The sequence below is a fragment of the Aphelocoma coerulescens genome, chromosome 1 (genome assembly GCF_041296385.1).
Source record: "Aphelocoma coerulescens isolate FSJ_1873_10779 chromosome 1, UR_Acoe_1.0, whole genome shotgun sequence".
NCBI lineage: Eukaryota > Metazoa > Chordata > Aves > Passeriformes > Corvidae > Aphelocoma > Aphelocoma coerulescens.
This window is the reverse complement of record NC_091013.1, coordinates 84496828-84516040: the sequence shown is the minus strand read 5'-3', so window position 1 is coordinate 84516040 and position 19213 is coordinate 84496828. Positions and strand designations below refer to the sequence as shown.

General features: G+C 40.6%; 1 protein-coding gene across 1 annotated transcript in view; it reads left to right on the top strand.

Moving 5' to 3' along the window:
- FAT3 (FAT atypical cadherin 3) overlaps positions 1–19213 on the top strand; it is a 401816-nt gene that overhangs the window by 346778 nt on the left and 35825 nt on the right. Inside the window, exons 16-22 of the mRNA XM_069015510.1 lie at positions 570–959; positions 3197–3411; positions 4179–4316; positions 7009–7152; positions 7708–7905; positions 10441–11239; positions 18963–19097. Of these exons, the coding sequence (XP_068871611.1) occupies positions 570–959; positions 3197–3411; positions 4179–4316; positions 7009–7152; positions 7708–7905; positions 10441–11239; positions 18963–19097 (2019 nt within the window). The remainder of the gene's footprint in view (positions 1–569; positions 960–3196; positions 3412–4178; positions 4317–7008; positions 7153–7707; positions 7906–10440; positions 11240–18962; positions 19098–19213) is intronic.

Genomic DNA, 19213 nt, shown 5'->3' with positions numbered 1-19213 from the left:
ACTGAGGGACTTTCCTTTTTAAAATGTTCGTATTCTGGCAGGAGTTTTTTGATGCAGCTTTTGTTTAACAGGTATCATTTTATGATAATATTTTTCTGTTCAACAGTGGAATCATGGCAGCACAGGTAGCAAGTACATTCTGTGCCACCTGATGTATTTCTGTGGGTTTATTTTCCCCTTATGTACATTTCTATTCCTTCAAGATGTGCTCTGAGGCATTTCCAATTTCAGAATTCTGCCTGTCTCACCTAATTCAATTATAAGCTGTTCTGGGCAAGGACCATATCTGGATTCTGCTTTCAAGTTTCAATACACAGCAGTTCTGCAAAGAAATCTTTTTTAAAAAATATCATGATGAGGGAAGGAACTTATCCATAGGGATTTGTCATGTGAGAAGAGCATGTCCTGATCTCTCAAACTTTCAGCAGTATTGTACCACAGGCACTCCTACCTCTACCCCCACTGGAAATACTCAGTGTGATAGCAGATTTTGCTTAGGGTTTCCATTAGATGGGAAGAGATTTTTCTTTTATTTCACGTTATCATTTTCCCATTTGCTTCTCTTCCAGGCGTGAACAGAAAAGTCACCTATTCCCTGTCAGACTCTGCAGATGGTTACTTCTCAGTTGACCGGTCATCAGGAATCATTATTTTGGAGCATCCACTTGATAGAGAGCTTCAGTCTTCCTATAACATCACTGTAAAGGCTTCAGATCAAAGCATTGTGCTGACCTTATCCTCGTTTGCCACTGTTACCATTACAGTGCTGGACATTAATGACAACCCCCCTGTGTTTGAAAGAAGAGATTATCTTGTGACAGTACCTGAAGACACCTCACCTGGCACCGAGGTCCTCTCTGTTTTTGCTACAAGCCAAGACATTGGTACAAATGCTGAGATTGCCTATCTCATCAGGTCAGGGAATGAGAAAGGGAAGTTCAGGATTAACTCAAAAACAGGTTTGTAAAGTGGCTATTACTTGCAATGCTAAATGAAAGCATCAGAAAAAACATGCATGCTTTGGGGAAGGCTCTTGGACCAAAAGGTTCCCAAGGCCAGAGACTCACAGCTTGTCATTGTGTAATTAACTACCAGGTTAAAAAGAAATTTTAGGTTGGAGAGTGATGTAAATTATGGTCACACTTGGCTGCCCCAGCTCAAGTGGAGAATACTTTTCTCTATAAGTAAGTCTGTTGAAGCCAATATAGGTGTGACAACCTATTAGCCAAACTGTGCAAAACACTTCTGAACACTTGCAATGTTTATTTGCTTAGCAGCTCAGTACAGCCTCAACTGTCCGCCCCTTAGAAAGCATAAAACAGTGCTACCAGGGCCTGTTAGGACCAATTCAGTCCTAATACATGATTGCCATTTATGCAGCTTCCTTGACTTAGGTTGCTCTGATTTGTCTTTTTGACTTCAGCCATGGCCTGGGCTGAGGTCTTTTTGGTTATACATCACAAATTTTAGAAATACACCACTGCTTCTCTTTAAGAAATACCAAGCAGAGCTGTCATATTTGGTGTAAATGTCTCATTTTGTCTGAATTACCTTAGTGGAATATTTTTTTTATCCTCACTGAGCTTTTATTCCGTCAATAGTAAGCATTCTTCTATGCTTCCTGTAGTGGATTCCCTTATTCTCATAGCATTCAGGATGCCCAGTACAAATCTGTCACCAGAGTCTGAGAGCAAAGCAGTCTTGATTTTGAAACACTTGTTTGAGTGCAGCTCAGTAACATGAAAAATCTCAAAATTATGCATTGTGTCATTTTTATAATTGTGTGCAAAAATGGCTCTCCACTCTGCGGGGACTGCTGCCTCTCGTGTGAGGGACTTAACATAACTGTGTGTTGTCTGTCATCTTCATCATGTTGATTAGTGCTAGCAAAATTTAAACATAAATATGCCTAGGCAGCGATACTTAACTTCACATTTGACAATGAAGCCAAGGAAATAAATCAATAAAAACCCATAATGAAGCTTAATCGCACAGGGGAAAAAAAAACAAAACTAAAACTATATATTATTCACTAATGTGTGACAGCTCCATTATTATCAGTTTAGAGGCAGGAGCTCAGTTTCTAGACAGCAGAGTGGAGATGTAGCATGCCTGATCAGAGCTTGAAAAATAATGTCCTTCACACCATTTATCAGTGGGAACTCTCTGCTAGCCACTTGGAAGCTTCTCTTCAGGGGTCCTGCTTTCAGCAAGTCATGCTGAAAGGTAGAATTCGTTTGGAAAGAGCCCAAACAAGATTAAGAGGAATGAATGACTTGAGGTCTGTAAAATGTGACTTACGAGGAAAGACTGAAGGAATTAAGGCTGTTTAAGCTAGAAAAGAGAAGACATGCTGTTAGTTTTCATGCCTGTAGAAAGTAGCTGTGAAGAAGAGGGGAATAAAATGTACTCCATGCCCAGTCATAAGAAAAGAAGTTGTGAATGGGCTTAAATTACATTTTAGTTATTTTGCTTAAATGATAGGAAGGAATTCCTACCTGTCATGATTATAAAGTCCTGAAATACATTTCCTAAGAAGTTTAGGAAACTGATTGTTGGAGGCTTATAAGAACACTAGAAATCAGATCATTTCTATCCTAGAGGGAGTCAGGGTGCATGGAGTCAATCAAGTTACAGAGAATTTTAATTTTGGTTGTGTGGTAAAGTAACACAAAATTTATAAACCTAGTTTAGTGGGGAGATCTCTTTTTAATCACTTAAATGATAGACAACTGATTTCTCAAAGGTATTCATATCCCATTCATTTGTATTTAATTCATGAGAAGTTAATTGTGTGGGAGTGAATTTCTGTTGACTTGTCAGGGCTGATTTCCAGAGTCGGCATCCAGTTCTCCCACAGGCTCTGTGAATGAAATGGTAAATTGGTGGATATGGCTCCTACTTCTTCATCTATGATACTCATATAATGGAAGCTATTTTCATGAGGAACCATTCATTGCTTCATGCCTTGTAAAGGTCCTTTCTGCAGAGTGCAATTGGCATCATTCTTTAATCAAATGACAGCAGTAGAAACCCGAATAAACATTTTTATTGGATTGGGCAGTCTTACAGTTAGTGTTGTATGTGTGCCATGGTGATAAATAGTGTGCTGTACTGTTTACTACAGTCAAATCCCTTACTCCGCGGCATGATTTGGGTTTTGCTGGCTGTTGACATTCCCTCCTTTGCTTTAAAGGAGTGATTTCCATTTTTGAAACTTTGGATTTCGAATCGTGCAAGGACTTCTACTTAGTAGTGGAAGCAAAGGATGGAGGAACTCCAGCCCTGAGCGCGGTTACGACGGTGAACGTGAACGTGACGGACGTCAACGACAACGCGCCCACGTTCAGCCAGGCTGTCTACAGCGCCGTCATCAGCGAGGACGCAGCCGTCGGGGACTCCGTGGTCATGGTGAGTGGGGCCCTGGGTGGCATTTAGGTGCGACGAAGCCCTCTGCCCCTGACAAAATGCAGCACTGGCTAACAATGATCATTTCTATGTCTTGAATCCCCCAAACCATTTTCTAGCCAATACTCTGCGTCTGCTACTGCTCTCCAAGCTGCTGTCAGTTTCTCCCCAAAAGAAAGTAGTAGTGGTACTGACTATTTCTTCTTACAAACTGAACCCGCTACACCCTGTTAGGCTATCAAAGAGCAATGGCCTATTTAAGGTGTTGCATTTCATGAGTCAGCTAGAAAAAAACAGGTTTTAATAGAAAGGCATAATTCAACTTTTCAGTGAAATAGTCAGAGAGTCATAGGGTTGGATGAGATCTTAAAGATCGTCTAGTTCCAACCCCCCTGCTGTGGGCAGGGACACCTTTCACTGCACCAGGTTGCTCAGAGCTCCAAATACATAGTATTTGTATAGTCTGGCATGCAGTGTGCCATCCCCAAACCTCACAGTATTCTCGTCTTGCAACTTGAGGATCCAGAGAGAGAGTGATGGAATATTAAGATTAAAATATTCTATATGTTTTCAGACTAGAATTTTGAAAAGGCCCAAGTGAAGCCTCCTAACAAAACCCTATTGGATTGATGCTGTAGAGGTGTGCAGTTCAGGTGTAACTGGTCTGATGGAAAATGAAATTTACTTTTTGGAGTGTTGAGCAATTAATGTATCATACAGATCACTTAATATTTGTTTCGCTAATTTTTTTCTTCTTCTCTCAAAAAAAGTTGATAGCAGAAGATCTGGACAGTCCTCCCAATGGCCAGATTCATTTTTCCATAGTGAATGGGGATCAAGACAATGAATTTTCGGTTGATCCTGTTTTGGGACTCGTGAAGGTTAAAAAGAAATTGGATAGAGAAAGGGTAAGACATGTGGGACTTCTTAACTTGCAATGAGTTACAGATGTGCATCAATCTCCACTCTGCTGCTAGCAGAGTGTTCCTTCGTGTTGAAGGAGTTTCTTTTATACTCTGCAGCCTAAGATTCTCCAACAGGTTTTTCAAACGTTTCCCCACTTCTTTCCATGCTAGCCCTGTTCCCAGTCCTATCTACAAGCCAGCTGCTCTGCTGCTACTCCCACCCTGCACCCACACAGCAGCTGGGGTCAGATCAGGGGAGAGAAGCAGCACTGGATTTCTCCCATGGTGCCGACGGGAGCTGCTGCTGTGTTAATGAGCTGCCTGCTCTCCCCTGTGCGTGCAAGCACACACGTGCAGCTGTGTGTGCAACAGAGTGCTTACAAACTCCTCCAGACTGTGGCACCGAGCACTGAGCTGAGGCCTCAGCCATTAATTAGCACTCTGCAAAACATGTCACTGGGGAGGGGATGTTATGAAGTAGCCAGGCTGTACCAAAAGTGAAAGAGTGCTTCATTAAACAGATTCTGCTGCTTTGTTTGCTCACTCCATTATTCATTCAGGATTATTTATCACCATTTTGCCATAGCTAGCAATTAGCAGCTTTTGGGGAAAAAAAAACAAACAAATGCAGTTGCCTGTGCTACTAGCAGGGCAGGAGAGTGCTACACGGCTTCAGAAATCCATGGCTACACATAAGGAAATCCCTGCCTCCTGCCTCCCAGCAATGCACCCACAAAATTGGGGAAGCAGACTGCTGCCTTCCCAATATGGGCTCAGCTGGAGAAGCTCTTTACTGGAAGCAGACCTGCTTCTTAAAACATTGGGAAAAACCCCTTTCTGTATTATCACAAAGACAGGATTAAATTGTTTGTGTTTGGTAGTAGAATGACTTCACCACAGACTGTCTAGAACAGGGGAGTAACAATGGCTGTACATGTTACAAATTGGCTGTAATAAAAGCACAGGCTGAGTTTCTTAATATGACTTTTTTTTTAGTTTCTAAAGTGCACTCATGTACGGCTGCATTCAGACACACACACCCTCACAAGAGTGTGCAAGTGTAATGCCAGCTGTGTTAGGTCTGCATTTTCCCAAGTTTCCCTCAGTTAAAATAAGCTGAGATATTGTCTTTTTTTTTTTTTTTTTTTGCTTCCTTGGTACATTTCCTAGACACAGGTGTTTCTGACCCCTTCAGGGAAAGTTATTTATGATGCCCCATCTGCTGTAGATCCCCAAAGGCAGTGCTGACTCCCAGGTTTCAGTGGTTTAAGGAAACTTATTTCCAGAGCTATAATCACATAGAGACCATGACTTTTGCCATCTGCCTTTCTGGGATACATTGAAATGAAAGCAAACACAGAAGAAAAAAAAAATGGGAAAGATTGTACAAAGCTCTCTGTCTTGTCTTCAACTAGCAGTGGAAATTACAGTTAAAAAGAAAAGATTAGTTCTCTTCCTCAAGTTTCTTGACTTTCCACAGTTCAGGATTCCTCTTCCCTCCTGTGTCACTATGACCCCACCAAATGACAGTCTATCTCCCCCATACAACCCCCCCAAAAACATGCTCTCTTTTGCTTTGTATTGGTCCCACATCCCAGATGAGCCCCCTTATTTTGTGTGCTCCATCTGAGCTCCTCCCTACCACAAAAAAAGGTGTTATTTTTCAAATGTATTTGGATTTCATTCCCACCCACACCCTTCCAAAAAAAGCCCCTTTAACATTATCTTGTTCCTCTCGGCAGGACCTTGCTTTTCCTCTTTCCAGCCCTGCACTGAGAGGGTGCAGCAGAGTGTTGTATCTGGCATGTTTTGCCCTTCGCTCGCTCCCCTGTGGGAGGATTCAGGGGCAGACATGTCAGCAGCTTTCCCTGTGGAGCAAGGAGCAATATACAGTAAAAAGCAGTTTTAAGACCCAAGGAAGCCAACATAAGGATATGCAGTTCGGAAAATCCAACTGTCATCCATAAACTGTGCATAGACAGAGCTTTTGCAAGTTGTCACATATGCTCACACCTCACACACGGGCACATATGTGTGTAGAGGGCCCATGGATGATGCGCTGAACTGCCTGCACTGCGCTGAGTTGTTTGTGTCTGTTGCAAACACGTAGACTCAAGCCTACTTATCTTCTGCAGAATGGTGGATAATATTATGTTGCTACAGAGACTTTTGTCCCTCGTACTCCCAAATGTTTTCAAGTGTGTTTAAGCCAACTGCCTGTGAACTTTTTCTTGGCTCTCCATCACTGTGTTACAAAAAGTATGTGTCAAACTGACGCTGGCTCTAATAAGCAATTTATATAATATCTTGGAAACCAACTGCAAGATAAATAGAATCAGGTCACATATCGCAGCTGACACCTAGGAGAGATGAAAATGTAAGCTTACAGTACTAATAGCTGAGTTCAGATATTATCTGTCATTTATTTTCTGTCTGCCCCTTCGTTTCAGGACTGCTTTATCTGATACAGTTATTTTGATACAAGGAAGCTGTTGTGTTTATTGGTAGCCTTATAAAACAGAAGTTGGGGTGAAGTATCATGATAAACAGGATAATGTTATATACTAAGGGTCGTAAGGTAATGAGGCCAAACAGCCTTCCTTAGAATATGGAAGGGGGTGCATTGAATGTAAAGAAGCTGGGTTAAAATTTAGGACTGCTTTCATAATGATTTAGTGTTTTCACCTTTTTGCAGATATCTGGTTATTCATTAGTTGTCCAGGCAAGAGATAGTGGCACCCCTCCTTTGTCTTCATCTGTGACGGTCAACGTGGACATTTCTGATGTGAACGATAACAGCCCTGTGTTTACTCCAGCTAACTACACAGCTGTAATTCAAGTAAGTTTATCCTGCACATCAAAAACTTCTCTGACTTTTAAAATGCACAGGCATTTGGTTTTAGTTAAGTACCTCTTGATGATCTATCTGCAAAACATGTATCAAGTGATCTTATCTAAAGGAAAGTATAAACAAATCTTTCTTGAGTCTTTTGGTAAGTTTCTGTTTGCTGAGGCTCCTTAACCACAGCATCTGTCACGCGTTTTAACATTCATCCCTGGTACTGCACCAGGTACTCTAACCTCAAAATGTCTGCTCTGGGATAAGTTCACACATCTTTACACCTTGCTCTGGCTGTGAGTCTTGACTTTTAGTCAGTCCTGATCAGACAGAGTATCAGACAGAGCTCAGCAGGCCCTGGAGGTGTGGCAGGTACCTTCATCTCTGCCGCCGGTCCATGGGGCGTAGGAGGTGTCAAAAAACTGCAGCTTGTGAAATGCCAGCTTGGGCAGAGAGCATTCAGTTGAATATTCTCAATAGCAAAATGTGGTATTTTCTGATTGCAATATGTATCATTTTAATCCTTTTCTTTATACGCTGTGTATATGTGTAAAGGAAAATAAACCAGTGGGCACAAGCATTTTGCAGCTGGTAGTGACAGACAAAGACTCTTTTCACAATGGCCCCCCTTTTACCTTCACCATCCTCACTGGCAATGAAGAGGAGGAGTTTACACTGGACCCTCACGGCGTTTTGAGGTCTGCAGTCATCTTCAAGCACATGGTCTCAACTGAGTATGTGCTCTGCGTGCAGGTAAGGCTTCATTTTTACATCTACACTGAAACAAAAAAACCTGTTAGTGGTAGGTAACCTGTGCTTTGCCTGTATAGGTTGGTTTTGATGGACTGGATTCTACAAGTAAATATCACACATTCCAGTTTGCAAATGCACAATACGGAATATTTTCTTTGATGTTCTTAAACCTGGTTTCATATAAATATAAATAGGTAGGCAGCCACCTTTCCAGTTTCCCTGGCATGAAATGAATTTTCTGAGCAGCAACTGTTATGGTTTAAGATTTTCATCATTTTTTTTCTGTAGCTAAGGAAGGAAAATGAGCAAAAATGCATTATATACATATAAATACACCCCAGAACAAGTGACTGAAAAATACTGTTCTAGGAAGGAAAATCATTTCTGCTTTTAAGTCATAAATTTAATCATAAATTTTTGGAAGCCTTCCAAGAATTCATGAAATCGCATTTCCAAGGTCAACTTAGCTTTTAAAGAATGTCAAAATAAGACATGCAATAGAAGTCCTGCTCAAACTTAGCTTTAGAATAATTGTTGAGAAGCTTTGTAACCAGGGTAATTTTGATTGCCAAAACCTGTAAATCCAAAAGTAATTTGTCCACATTTCTCAGGTCTGCCAGAGAAGATGTATTAGGGTTCAGTAAATATGCAAGTCTGGGGAATCAACCTCTTCTCTGAAATGAGTCATGGTCCCATAAGCTATGTCTCAAATTCTTGCTTCCTCCACTTGCTTTGCTGGGGTTGATGTCTCTAAACACAGCCTATCTGTTCCTTTACAAGCACATTTAATGCCATTCACAGCAGCAGCATCCTTAGTTGCAGTTGTTGGTTATGACTCAAAAAATACAAGGTCTGATGCTAATTAACAGTTCAGATCAAAAGTTTTACAAGTTTGCCATTTAATGTCCTTGAAACCTATTTTTTTAGCCGTGTAGGAAAATAAAAAATCGTCACCTTTTCTTTCTTACCATGCCTTAATCATAAAACACCTTGCTTTCAGGGTAATTTGCTAGCCAGAGTTTTAGTGTAGCCAAAACTGGGCATGAGAGTTAAATTTGAGCAGCATCCTCTAGCTTAGAGATCCCCGTATTTCATATCAATGACATATTAGACAGACCACCATGCCTGAGATGCACCAACATGCTCAGAAGACCACGCTGTTGGACTGTGGAGGCATGATTCCTCCCAGTATTATTTTCTTTAGGGATTTCTGCAGTGAAAATATATTTTATAGTTTCCTGTTGTGTATAGACCATAGAAGAGTTTCTTTCCATCCATATGTGCCAGAGTGCTGCTTTCTCTTTTTCACTATATTTCCACTATATCTCTTTCCACTCTCCACTATATCCCACTATATAACCTCTGTATTAGGTTTATTAAGAATTAATGTTAAAATAGAAAGTGAAATGAGACGTAATCTCTTCTGCATGTACATGGGTATCTGCATATATATAAATAAAAAAATATATAAAATATATATTTTTTTAAATATTCCACCCCACTCTTTTAGGAGTAAAGATGAATTAATTTAAGAGTGTCTTAGAATTACTAAACTATGCCTAGTAATATCCATATTACTGTTGTCATCTTGCCATTTTTTTCTTCAGCTTGTAAATTTTGCACCCCATGTCCAAATACAAAGATCTTTGAACATGTGCTACATTTCTTCCCAGTGGCAGTTTAGTCTTCTGTTATTCTCTGGAGCAAATAAATGTGTGGAGCAGTATATCTTAATAGGGGCTGCAATAAAACATTTTTCTTGTTGTAGGAAAGGACACTGATTCAAGTTTGCACACCTTTCTGTCAAGATGGCCTTGGGTTTTTTGTCATACTTGCTCTTTTGCTCTCTATGAAAAAAGTGCAAATGATGCTCTAATAGCTGCTCTGGGTCATACAGTCATCTGTCCAAGTGCAGTTCTGCTCTTGTATTTTATCATTAATAACAGCACAAGCACCTATTTCATTTTTGGAGGATGATAAATTTTATTTATGTCAAGCATGTTTCTTGATTGCTTCAGGTAAAGAAGTACAGAATGCTGTAGAAAAATGCTGAACTCCCTAACATCCACACAAGCTAAGCAGAGTCTGGAGTGCTTTGGAGCACACCAAGCAATGCAGAAAGCTGGTATTTCAGGCTCTTTTCCAGGGTAGAAGTGAGCCCAAACTCTGTTCAGTGCAGAATATACCACATTGTTGGTATATTCTCTGTTGTGAAGATGACAAGTGATAGCTCTGGGATCCTGGGAAGATTTCAGTTTGAGTAATGAGACATTCTACTGACACATTTCTCTCTGCAATCCACTTAGAGATCTGTGCTTCCCCTAAAGAGCTTGTAAGTTCCACCGCTAGAAATGGCTGAGACACTTCTTTACACATGTATTTTGCAAATGCATTTGAGAAATTCTTTTGAGAATTTCTTTTCAGAATTACTGATGCTATGAGAGTATACATAGCAAGAAGTTAAGGTTGTAGGCTGTGTTCTATGTGTGGAGGTTTTTTTGATTTATTTTTTTATTTTTTTCTAAATTACATTAGGCAAAGGACTCTGGGAAGCCTCAGCAGGTTTCCCACACCTACATACAGGTGAGGGTTATTGAAGAGAGCATTCACAAACCGACTGCCATTCCACTGGAGATTTTCATTGTCACCATGGAAGATGATTTTCCTGGGGGAGTCATTGGGAAAATTCATGCCACAGATCAGGATGTGTACGATGTCCTCACATACACGCTGAAATCAGAGCAGAAAAGTTTGTTCAAGGTCAACAGCCATGACGGGAAGATCATTGCCCTTGGAGGGCTGGATAACGGCAAGTATGTCCTGAATGTCTCTGTCAGCGATGGTCGGTTCCAGGTGCCCATCGATGTCGTGGTCCACGTTGAGCAGCTGCTACAAGAAATGCTGCAGAACACGGTGACCATCCGCTTTGAGAACGTTTCCCCAGAAGACTTCGTGGGGCTGCACATGCACGGGTTCCGGCGCACCCTGCGCAACGCGGTGCTCTCCCAGAAGCAGGACAGCCTCCACATCATCAGCATTCAGCCGGTGGCGGGCAGCAGCCAGCTCGACATGCTGTTTGCTGTTCAGATGCACAGCGGTGGTTTCTATAAGCCTGCCTATTTGATTCAGAAGCTTACCAATGCGAGGAGACACTTGGAAAATGTGATTCGTATTTCTGCTATCCTGGAGAAGAATTGCTCTGGACTGGATTGTCAGGAACAGCACTGTGAGCAAAGCCTGTCTATTGATTCACATTCCCTGATGACTTACAGCACAGCACGAATTAGTTTTGTGTGTCCCCGCTTCTACAGGAATGTGCGCTGCATGTGCAATGGTGAGTACTGCTCCCTCTTCCCCTCCCATCACTGCACATTATGTGATAGGATCCATTTTATTCCTCTTATGCAGATTAGAAGGGGCATTTCAATTCAGTCCACTAAAGCATGACTGGCTGATGTGTTGTGGGAATTGATTTCTCAGGCTTGGGAAGAATTGTTCATGTTTACTGATGTAAATGGAAGTTTATGAACTTTGGCCTTTTACGACAAAGACTGCTTTCCTGGAGGCTCCGTAATCAGAGCCATCAGCCAGCTTCCAGGGGTGGGGGAGGAGTGGGAGAGGAGAGAGAGGGATGTAGTTTCCCAAACAGTTGATGCCACCACTGGAATAAACCTGGATTGTGACCACAGCAGAGCAGCCTGGTCTGCAGCAATGCACCAGCAGTCTCCAAGGAATAGCACCTCTGACCTAAGCCGAGCAGGTGGAAAGGCCTTTTCCAGTCCTGTTGTTGCAGAGAGCCATGGAAACCAATGAAGTATTATATTAGCAAGTGCTGTTCCTGACCTTTAATGCTACTGTAGGGGGTAGGGTGGGTTTCAGGCTGCTCCACATTTTGGCAGAGATTTCACATGAACATATGACAAATAGACTAGAGAGCCAATCTTCTGTATGATTCTGCACTTGGATTTTAAGACCTCAGGCATTTATAATACTGGCTCTGTTTCTTTTGTTTGCCAGGCTATTTGCTCCTCATTCCACTTCATATAAGAGCATAGAAAAAAGCTACTGTAAAATCTGTAGATCTAAGTCTCCCTCATCTTAAGCACACATGCACACACACACAGAGCAGTACAAGAATTCAGCAGCCATATCCCTCAATAACCAGCCTTTGTTTCTGCAGCAGTCAGCAGGGCTTCATGTTTTACCACTGACCTCAATGGGGATGAAAACAGGCATAAATTGCATAAAACTTAACCAGAAATCTTTTATTTTTCCTGCAGCACATGGATAATAATGCCATAGAAGCTCAATTCTGTAAAAAATACCATGGTTCTCTATCTGAGGTACATTCAAGAGCAGACTATCTGGCCACTTTTTATGTAATAGTGCTATGAGTTTCAAATAGACATATCTATTATAACAAAAGTCAGCATTTTGTTACACATGAAAGGCTCTGAAATAAAGGATTTTCACAGGTTTAAAAGAGACAATGCTGCAATATCCTTCAGCCAGGTCCAGGAGCCAGTGCAGGAATACTGTCTGCAAAACTTTTTTATATTCTCTAAGTTATGGCTTAGTCTCACTTTTGTATCAAGAAATCACAAATCTTCATCTCCATGGGGATAGTCCTCACAGTCAGAAATTGGTTTTTTGGCAGCCAAAATTTTCACTGTTTATCATTTCATTTCACTACCTGTTAAAGTCAATAATGATGTATTATTCCCCCTGCCTCATAATCCCTTAGCTTAACTCCAAAAAAGGGGACTTTGCAGTGCAGTATCGTTCTGACCCAGCAGCTCTCCTGGCACAGCAAGTTTGCAATGGAAGCACAGAAATTCAGCTGGGACAGTGATTTCCAAATTTTTCTGTCATGTACTAGTCAATCTTCAAAATGGATGACAGGCTGCTGGAAAGGCAGTGTGGTTCTGAGAGCGGCTGTGGTCCCCAGCCTCTGGGCCATTTATCATGGCCCTGAAGACTGCTGTGTGGGAATGTTTGCAACAGGCAGCTTGTCCTGGTCCTGCTGAAAAGCTGAAGGCATTCCCACTGCTCCCGTTAGAGCCACTATGTGCTGATTTGCCAAGGGAGATCTACATGATTTGGAGTGGGGTTAAGCACAGCCAGCCTGCCATCCAACCTGTAGTAAGAAAATGTCCAGAGCTGCAGAGTTAGCTATAGCTGCCAAAGAGGTGAACACCTTGGTGCCTGTTATTTGCACAGAAATAAGACACCTTGGTGGGAAGCAAAAATTCATGCTTTGGACCTTCTCCTTGTTGGTTAATGCTTCATCATCTTCTACTGTTTTTAATTAAAGGAGCCACAGAAGATACCTTGGTATTTAGGTAAACACGGTGTGTTTTCTCATATAGAAGGCAACATAGACTGGTGAGAATATATTAGTTAGAGAATGTATGGGTAGTTTGGCTTTCATGAAAGCTAGAGTAAAAGAGTTAGAAAAATGCAAATACTTCTTTGATCAGTAGTTCTTGTAAATAAATGCACAAATGCGGCAAGTCAGGAAAAAGTGCACAAATTTATTTAGGCTCGTTTAATGAGACAGCATTAGCTAGATATTAGTAGTGTAATAAAAGTATTATACTTCCTTTGTTGCTAAGAGAGTTCCACATCCAGTAAATATTAATAGCTTGAATTATGAAAAAGCCATTAAAATATTGCATATGTTTCCAGAGATCTGATTCAATTATGGCCAGAAAGCTTGAGTTTGAACTAATTCACTCATTCTTGAAATATGTATCATACTTGGAGTGTTTTTCCCACTGGCAGATGTCACAGATATGCACAATTTATGCATGCCAGCTGTGCATAACTTACCTAGATTACCTTTGTGAGCAAACAGAGTTATCTAATGTGAAAATGCAGGGAGACTGTAAAGTAGGCAGTGGGTGAACTTCGGAGGTTCAGCAGCTCAGCTCTGGAAGGGTAAGTTCAAAAGTTCACGTGCATCAATCAGCTTTTAGATCAATAAAATTGAACTAAAGAGTTTTCCAATAACAGACTGTCTCCTTAGATTTTTGCTTCATCTGTTTGTGTTTGTATGAAAAATATTGTCACAAACTGGGGTTTGTGTCAGCGTGATCATAGGGGCTATGCGGTTGCCAATCTCCCATCACATGGCACGGGGTATGCAAAGATCTGTCAGTGCTGGGGGAAATAAAAGTAGGAGGAATGGAATAAGTATATTCCTGTAAAATAGTTCTCATGGCATTCTCATTTTTCTGAGGCAAAAATCTATTCCATTTTTTTTTCATGATGCAGAGTAATTCTTTTGTGTTGAGACAAAGGTGCAGGGACACAGCAGGTTTTGTTGGGACTGCTTTGCTGTAGAGTTGTTCTGCATTATAATCTTAAAAAAGTGGTGTTACGTTAATATGTTCATGGGAGAAGGCTGGATTGAAATAATCTTGACAAATATGGGCATATATCTACATCTGTGCTGGTCACTCCAGGCCCTATTTGCAGATAGTGGGAAGAATGAGGTATTTTTTAATAATGTGATACATCTCTCCCTAGATGTCTAAAATCAGTCAGATGAATCATGCCCTAAAGTTAGATGAGATGAATTCCATTTCAAGTGTTTAATATGGTTCTGGCCTAATAGTTTGAAAGACTTTTTCTAATAGACCCAGGAGTGTTCAGCGAAAGTGCAGACACATCCATGTTACTTAATCAAGAGAATAGCAGTCTTGGACCACTTTCTCATGAAACAAGATAATTCAAACTTTATGAAGCCCCTTCTAGTATTTTGTGAATGCTCTGACAAAAGGAAATCACAGACTCTGAGGATCTGCTATTAATATAGGACCTATTCTTCAGAGATGGTTTTTGGCCTCAGCTCCACAGAGCACACACTGCATCCAGAAGAGTCTTGGGTAGACTGGGCATAAGTAACCTGGTTCTTATGTGTACAGCACTGCTCTTCCCATTTTCAGGAAGCACACACATACATATTAATGAGCCTGGAATTCTCCTGGAAAACTGAAGAAAAAGGTCTGTGCTTGGGAACAAGGAAGTCCAGATAACTTTGTTAGATCTGGCTGTAGTCTGTTTGATGTCACACTTGTCTAAGGAAAGTTTTCTCACTGTGACTATCTCCAGTAGTAAAGCCCATGCTGAGAATGCACAAGCTCATATAAAATGTGGGAGAGCTGAAGCATGAAGTGGGGGCATAACTGTGGAACCAGGGTAAGTGGGAATTGCTGTCTATCACTTAAGGAGCCCTAATGGAAGCTGGGATCAAGGAGTGCATGAAAGAGTTCAAATGTCTTGTTATTCTAAAACTCGTAGAGAATCTGTTTCACTGGGAAGTGCAGTGTGACACAAAGTTCTCCAGGGGCACCTGAGCCAACTGAAACCTATTTCTGGCTTGTGCAGAAACAATTCCATAGTGTCTGCACTGACATGCATGGAATAATCACTGTCTACAATGCCTGGTCACTGTGCTCCAAAAATTAAAACAGATTGCAGATCATGAGTTGCCAGTCTTCTCTCCCTAGTAAACTAATTATTATTTGAAGTAGCAGTTTGGGGTTTGCTCTATAAGCTTCCTACAACTCTGGCCTTCAGGAATCTCCCTCCTTTCTGGCTTTCTTCTACAAGTGAGAGAAACAGAGTCTTTTTAATACTCATACAGATTCAGAAGAATGGGCTGATAGAAGACCAGCTAATACCACAAGGCTTAAGTTAAAACTGTTGAAGCACTCAACTTTCAAAATATATTTACAATCCTATGAGTGCTCCTTTTTTGAAGGAATAGGAATTAAATAAATCTCTCATCTTGCAATGGAACAGTGTTTTCTTCCTCAGTATATTGGTTAAAAGATTGAAATACTTTTATCTTCTTTTAGAGAATTAAACCGAAGATGATCTGTCCAAATCAAGTGGGTCTGTGCCACCTTTTGCTGCCACGCACTGGTTGATGCTAGCTCGTGTGTTTCTGTGATACTTTGTAGAGAACAGTTTTATTAATACTAATGTGAGTTTCAGTAGAATGCTGTGGATTGTCTGGACCTGCCTAGAAAAAAAGATCAATTCAAACCAATACTTCTTGAATCATTTATTGGATGGAAAATAGACTGCTCTTTGGAGTGGAAATGCAACATTAGAATAATTTTATTTAAACTCTGGCTGTAAATCTTTGATGTGGACAACGTAACCTTGAACAATTTTACAATTTTGCTCCACATAGTTGTGAAATCAGCCTGAAAATGCGTGTTAGCTGGGGCAATGCAATAATGCAGATTTGTAGCTTATGTACTTATAACCATACAGACAGGCATAAAGCAATTCTCCCAAGTCTGAATATTTTAAAGTTTTGTGACAGCTATGAAATCCTGCTGCAGCAGGATGAAAAAAGAGTTGGTTTTCTTGTAGTTTACCAGAAGGACTATTCTTGGCCATTCAGGATAAACAGTTATCTCCATGGTTGCACTGGGTACATTAGATCTTTTCCATCTATTTTTTGAATGTGGAAGGATGGCTCTAAAGTACAAATCAGAGTTTGAATCAGATAAAAAACCTGGCAGAGATGGATAACAAAGTAAGCTGTTCCTTTATTGCTTCATGTCAAAGATACAGTCATAGGCTAGGGGATGTGAAAATCTGCAGAGCCACGTTTGGAAATCTCAGTGCCTCTTTCTGCTGCGCTCTCATGAGCTGTGGGGCTTTAGTCCAAATGGCATGTCTGTCAGCTGCACAGAGGCTCACTTGAATTGCAGCCTCACAAAAGGTTCGAGTTTGTTCAAAGAAGATATATACTCTGCAGACACCAGAATGCTGTGTATTTGTCACATAAGAGTGAGTTAAAGTAGCTAAAACAACCAAGGTGAAAATACAAAGCAGCCTGCAGAATTTTTAACAACCTGTTACAATTTTAGAAATAATTGTTATTTGCCATTGAATTCTTAGAAATGTGGAGTTTTATTCTTAAACAAAGAAATCAAAGTGTAGAAAACATGATATATTCTCTGTTATATTCTACAGATCTTACACTTAAATAGAATATAATTCTGTAGTGCAGAACCCTGTTAAATGACATTTGTTTCTTGATTCTATAAGGCTGAAAGTGTAGCTGTGTATTGCAGCTGTTATTCCTGTTAATGTTACCTACTAATGTGATTAATAAAGATTGCCATGCATCATTTTCTAACAGTGCTACAGGCAGTACTGTAAATCTTTCACTGCATAGACCTCTCAAACAAATGTTTGATAAAGGAGGGTAGGATGTTAAACATTAAATTGACTGTGCTGTACATCAAGGAAGACATTTACAGTAATTGCCATATTTGTAGTCAGTCCATGTCCACTTTGAAAGCTACAGTAGTAATTTTTCTTTTCCCTGAAAATACTTACAGTGTCAGGTAATTTCAGCTATGCTTACTATGAGCCCTGCTTGGCTTGTACAAAAGTGTGAAGGCAATAAGATTTCATGACTTTTGGAGATGTACTCCATGACAGGTTCTTTCCTTTATAAACTGTAAATAAAAAAATGTGCTCAAAAATAAACCAGTTTTTGAATATGGTAAGGATCCTACAACATAGATCCTGCAATATACAAGAGCTGCCAGTGTTCAGAAAGTGATGGGTAGGAAGGTGCTTTTGATCATTAAATTGATTACCTGCAGATCTTAAATAAATTAACTTGATAAACAAAAGAAGAGGTGTCTGTCCATTTCCAGCTATTGTCTTTCCCTCCACTCATGCTGCGGCTGCAAATCAACAGAAGCAAGGGCAGGAATGCCTTTTTTTCCTGTGCTTGAAGTCTATTTTCATTCCAGCCACACACAAATGCCCAAATGTAGAAACTGACCCTGCATCTCCCAAGTACTTTATTGCAACCAGGAAGAGGCTAGCTGTTGTGGAAGTCACATATTGCTGAAAATTCATATATTAAGCAGCAATAGTTGTATCGTGTTTTGTATTATTATAGACAGTGTGTGCAAATCTTTTAAGTTTAGGGCAATCGAAACAGATTTATTTAGACACTTTTAGAAGTTATATAGAATTTTTAGCCAAACACCAAGAAATGCAAAAAATTCTTTTAACATGGCAGGCTTTAAAGTAAGTGCTTGACATGCTCAGTTTGATAGATGTAAAGAATTTAGGTGGTTTTGAAAAACATACATGTATTGTGTCACTCAAGTATTTTAAGCAAATTTAAAAGTCAGTATAGTTCTGTCCCTGCAGATTAGAAGAAAGGATGGCAGGTTTTGGTAGCCTGGCAAGCTGGATAGGATGTGAGATCTCACAAATGTCAGGAGGAACATAAGGAAATGGCAGGTTTGCCTGTGCTGTGTGACCAAGCTGGCAGCGTGTCCTGTGTAGCATGACGTTGAAAAGTCCAGGTGTCACACTGTAGCCCAGGCATGGCTTAGAATCATAGAATATCCTGAGCTGGAAGGGACCCACAAGGATCATCGAAGTCCAACTTCTGGCCCTGCACAGGACCACCAAGAATCCCACCATGTGCCTGAGAGCATTGTCCAAATGCTTCTTGGACTCTGGCAGGCTTGGTGCTGTGACCATTTCTACCTCCTTAACTTAGCTTCTTGTGGGTGTGCTGGGGCAAAAGGAGTGCATAGCTTCAAGGGATTTTTTTTCCTCATATCTCTAAAGCCCCTGTGCAGGAAGCTTTGTGGGAAAATAAATGGCCTGAGAGTTATAATACCGATTATAAACCAGTTACTGCTCATAATAGTTCGTTTTTATAGCATGTTCTCATGGGGCTAAGGGCAGTCTTTGAAAAAGAACGATTGCAGTTCTGCTGTATACTTGTCCAAAAGCTGTTCCTTTCTATGAAGGTTTGTTGGGGCTTTTTTGTTGTTGTTATTATTAACAATTATTATTGTTATTAACAATATTACTGTTATTTTTAATAACAATATAAAATTAATATTGTTATTATTATTGTATTATTATTATTGTTTGGGTTTTTTTCTAGTACTGAAGTGTGCGATCAATAATTGTCTTTCATTAGTCTTTTACTGCAGCAGATCATGCTTTACACTGTGGATCCCTGACAGTATTTTACCTTATTGCAGGAGGACTCTGCCCAGGGTCCAACGATCCCTGCCTGGAGAAGCCGTGTCCAGGGGACATGCAGTGTGTAGGGTATGAAGCCAACCGGAGACCGTTCATCTGCCAGTGCCCACCAGGAAAGCTTGGCGAATGTTCAGGTGCATGTCAGAGCCATAAAGGGGGATATATTTGGACAATAAAGTGCTGCCATTCACATTTTGTAGGCAGAGGTGCCAGTGAAGTCAACAGAAAATGCACTGCTTAACCCATCTCA